The sequence below is a fragment of the Volvox carteri genome (assembly GCF_000143455.1).
Source record: "Volvox carteri f. nagariensis unplaced genomic scaffold VOLCAscaffold_16, whole genome shotgun sequence".
NCBI classification, from domain to species: domain Eukaryota; kingdom Viridiplantae; phylum Chlorophyta; class Chlorophyceae; order Chlamydomonadales; family Volvocaceae; genus Volvox; species Volvox carteri.
Window position 1 is genome coordinate 751,351 of NW_003307559.1, and position 3,984 is coordinate 755,334.

Below are 3,984 nucleotides of genomic sequence, written 5' to 3' on the forward strand. Positions count from 1 at the left end.
CACGCCTTGTTACCGTACTCCGTACTCATTCACCCATACATTCATTGTGTGTGTATGTGTGAAAAGTTACCATCACCTGAACCGACCAGAACCAAAGGTGTGTCTGCATGGCAAGTCGCTCACAATTTTAACACCCGGTCTATTCATTCATTCATTCCTTCGTTCAGACAAGCAGACATATCCACACGCCTCGTCTTGAACTGTGCTTCAGTCCTGCTAAGGGCCCCCGGCACTCGACCAGACTACATGTGTTCAAAAAGATACCACCACCCGAACCGAACCAAACCAGGGGCATGTTAACCACACCTTTCATTCGTCCATTCATTCATACATCCAATCATTCACGCAGACAAAGAAATGTAAGCACACGCGCCTGCCCTGCAGTAGTGTGGCCCGGCACAATGTAGCTGTAGTAGCTGGTACACAGTAAGCACAGTAAGCTGGTACACGCATAGCACGACCACCAGCATCTCGAGAGGCCTTTTCAGCGGCCAGCTACTAACTAATGCATGAACGTCACATAGAGGAAGGTAGCATAATACGAGCCGTCAACGATAGGACCATCACCGCCAACCGGACTGCGTGAACCTGTCTCCAGTGCGTCACGCAGCACACTGACTGCCTTGACGCTTCCAGTTGAGGGATCCATGTCGAGGTCGGCCAACCTGTCTGTCAGTGAATGGCGGTAAGTCAGCCACAAACCAGTCTGTACCTAATTCCAGGTTGGATAGAGCCTACTTGAGAGTGGCGCGCTGGTTCTGTTTGTCCTTGTAGTTGAGATCCTGGGACGAGATGTTGACATGGGGCATGCGCTTGCTCAGCGCGCGCAGTGCAGGGAAGCTGATGAGGTATGGCCCGATCATCATCATCTTCCGGGGGTTGATGAGCTGGCGCCTGCAGCACGTGTTACAGTGTCGACATTGCTGATCCTATTTGGTACCAGTCATTCGCCCGTGAATGCATGGCCATGCTCCTGGCTTTTAATGTACCCCACAGCAGGCCCGCGTACCTTAGGCGCCAGCCAATGTGCATTTGGTCAATAGTCAGCATGACGGGTTGGAGCACGGACACCCACGTCACTGCAAGGGGCAATGTAAAAAGCTACCTCCTCTGGCTGGCGTTGTTGTCCTTTGACGCTGAGACCCCGGATGATACCCCGCAGCAACTGTTGAATTGTGCCGTCAACGAGTCCTGAATGTCAATCGATGTCCGATGGTTAACAAGTCAAGGCATGTGTACACGCATGCCAGCCTACACTACTCACGCATGCCGACACTGCATCATACCTCGTTGTTGTGATGCTTCGAGCAGTCGGACGAGTTCACTGCGTGATGCATCTGCCCGAGCGTATGCCTGTAGCCTCACGCTATCAGCCTGGAAAAGGGATGTCCGCCGCTTAATCTCCCTGTCCAGCGCTATTCGATCTGCCCGCTCGGCGATCAATGCGGATGTGACCACCTTAAGCCGCTCAAAAAGCTCAACGTGTCCCGCACGCTCAAGTCCCTCGGCAGAACGGAAGGGGACAATGACACTTGGGTCTGTCGCGACTCGCTGTGTCGCAGCGACTCGCAGTGAAGCAGCGTCGGCTGAACGCTTCAATTGGTGATTTCTGTTGAGGGCCAGACACGCGGCACACGGCCGTACAGCTGCGGAGGAGAAACTGCAGACAACGGACCGGATGGAGTCGATTTCGCCGTAGTATGCTGGAAGCTGATTCTCCCGGAAGAATGTATCCGCCTGTGGCGCCATGTCAGGATTCCCATGTGGGTTAACATTTGTCAGGCAGACCAACACGCTAGCCTTGCCTTTGCCCGACCCACATGCACTGACCTTATCAAACCGCCATGCCATCAACAACCCGGGGTACCAGGCTAGCGCGCGCCCTGCATCGCCGCCCGTGTCCATGATGGCGGCCTCAATGTCCCGCGGCCCCAACACACCCGCCTGGGAACAGCCGTATAGGCAGGCGTAACATTCGTCACGCAGTCCAGGGCACGACATCCCACCGATAACACGGCGCCGACGCTCGGCTAGTTGTTGCAGGAAGGCGGGGCGCGCTGGACGGGCGCCCGGCATGGGTAACGGACCGGGCAACGGCGCCGTGCTTCGAAGCCCGCGCTGCGACAACAGGTCTGAAAACATGGCATACCGGCATCCGTATCCAACACTGCCGGTGCGAAGGCTGCGAAGGACGCATACTTAACTCCACAGCTAGATCCATCGAAGCCACAAAGCGCCTGAACACAAAATTGTGGGTACAGGACCGTGCATGGCGCTGGGTGGCCACAGCAACACAAGTTAATCGTGTGCTGGCGTCCACAGACTCTGCAATCAAGCTGACGTTTCTCCAGGACTTCCATAGCAGAGGCCTAAGACTTCTCCGCCCCGAATACTTCCATGCATGCACCATGGTTCATTTAGCACCGTTCGACACAAGAACCTATGGTGATAATATAAACTGGCATACTTATTACAATGGTTTACCGAGATTTTTAGAAATGCTTCCCTACTGTCTAAATACCTTCAGCTTTTTAAAAGGAACACGCCTTAGATATTGCACAACAACGGCATAGAGATGTATAAGTATACCAAAAGCACTTCCAGCGCCGCGCACTGTCATGCATTAATGCATACACCACGCTTCCGTACAACAAGAGTTTGGTGCGCATGTAAGTATGGGTTGCAAGCATGTCACAGGCGATAATCTTACAATAGTATTACATACCTACCCAACTTCAGCGTTTAGCGTTGATTACATAGAAGATAGGTTACTTTCGGGTAGGAGTGGCGAGTAAATGGCCGCTATAAATGTCGCCCTGGAGGACACTGCGGAAGATGGAGACCCTCGAGACCAGCTGACACGAAGTCCAAATGACGCGGTATGTCTTTTCATGCTTTGTGGCTTCCAACCATGCAAATGCGCCATGGTGCACTTGCAGCCATTCGCCTTCACTCGGGGTTTATTTGATTCTCTGCTGCGTCTATAGTCTGATGTCGCTGCTCTCGCGACGTGTCTCCACGATGTGCTGGACGGGGACGATGAACGGGTGGATGCTGTGCGTCGTCAATTCGAAGAAGATCTCGGCGTCTACTCCGTTGGTGAAGCATGGGAACTGTTCCGAGGTGAGAGATTGATCACAGAGAGAAAAGCGCGAGTCTGTGCCAGAGACGTGGGGCGGCGATGTCCCCGTGCCGTGCCGAGAACAACCGGAAACTTTGCGAACGGTGTTTTGAAAGACAATGTGTCCTTCATTGCAGAGGATTTCCAGCTGTCCCCGCTTCGCGCCGCCATGGCACTGAGAGGGAATGTACCGGGCCTTACCGTCTCGGACGCGAAATCCCTCTTGTTCAAGATCAAAACGGCATCGGAGGGGGCCGTGGAGGATCAGGGACACAGGGACGCGGAGACTGGCACCGTCGAGGACGCGGCGGAACTGTGGTCCCGATGAGTGCACCAGCCGCCATCACCGAAGCAGAGGATGTGCCACCCCGCGTCAAGTCGCGTGGTGCTACTAGTAAGTGGCGACGTGAGATGTGTGGCAGGGAAGAGTGGGCAACCTAGAAAGGAGGAACCCACCTCACCCCACCCACCCAATTGCATAATGTTATACATACTGACGTCTATGAAACATCATACCATATGACAACAGAAATGCCCCCCTGGTATTACAACCCTGTGTAGGCGAGTTCAAAACAAACTGGTCAGAGCTCGGCGGTGTAGACCCATATGCCTGCTGCATCAGCGGCTGCATCAGGGGGTGGTTCATCGGTGCTAAGACTGGCAGTACACGGCCGGTCGCATTCACCAAGCAGTACTGCTGCTGAAAGCCGCTGTGGGTTATGCGTGGTTTGATGCCATACTACAATGGCCTGTCTGTTTTCTGCGCCAACGTTTGGCGTTTGTGCGTGGGCAATCCGGGAGTCAACAGCAGGAGGGAGGACCCCTGACATGGGGAGCGCGGGTAGCCAATCCACACGGAAGTG

General features: G+C 54.3%; 2 protein-coding genes across 2 annotated transcripts; one reads left to right on the plus strand and one right to left on the minus strand.

Annotated features, from left to right (window-relative positions):
• Positions 1 to 734: 734 nt before the first annotated feature.
• VOLCADRAFT_104488 (uncharacterized protein) lies at positions 735 to 2,584 on the minus strand (the record flags this gene model as incomplete). The annotated part of the gene is made up of 4 exons (XM_002949898.1): positions 2,088 to 2,584; positions 1,831 to 1,944; positions 1,265 to 1,737; positions 735 to 894 (listed from the first exon to the last, which is right to left on the minus strand). Exons 1-4 carry the CDS (start codon positions 2,358 to 2,360, stop codon positions 735 to 737), a joined length of 1,020 nt encoding a protein of 339 aa, XP_002949944.1. The 5' UTR covers positions 2,361 to 2,584.
• A 211-nt stretch (positions 2,585 to 2,795) lies between these two features.
• VOLCADRAFT_90282 (uncharacterized protein) lies at positions 2,796 to 3,449 on the plus strand (the record flags this gene model as incomplete). Its single annotated transcript, XM_002949800.1, has 3 exons — positions 2,796 to 2,879; positions 2,988 to 3,123; positions 3,304 to 3,449. The coding sequence occupies 3 exons, from the start codon at positions 2,796 to 2,798 to the stop codon at positions 3,447 to 3,449; spliced, it is 366 nt and encodes a 121-aa protein (XP_002949846.1).
• Between the last annotated feature and the right edge of the window lie 535 nt (positions 3,450 to 3,984).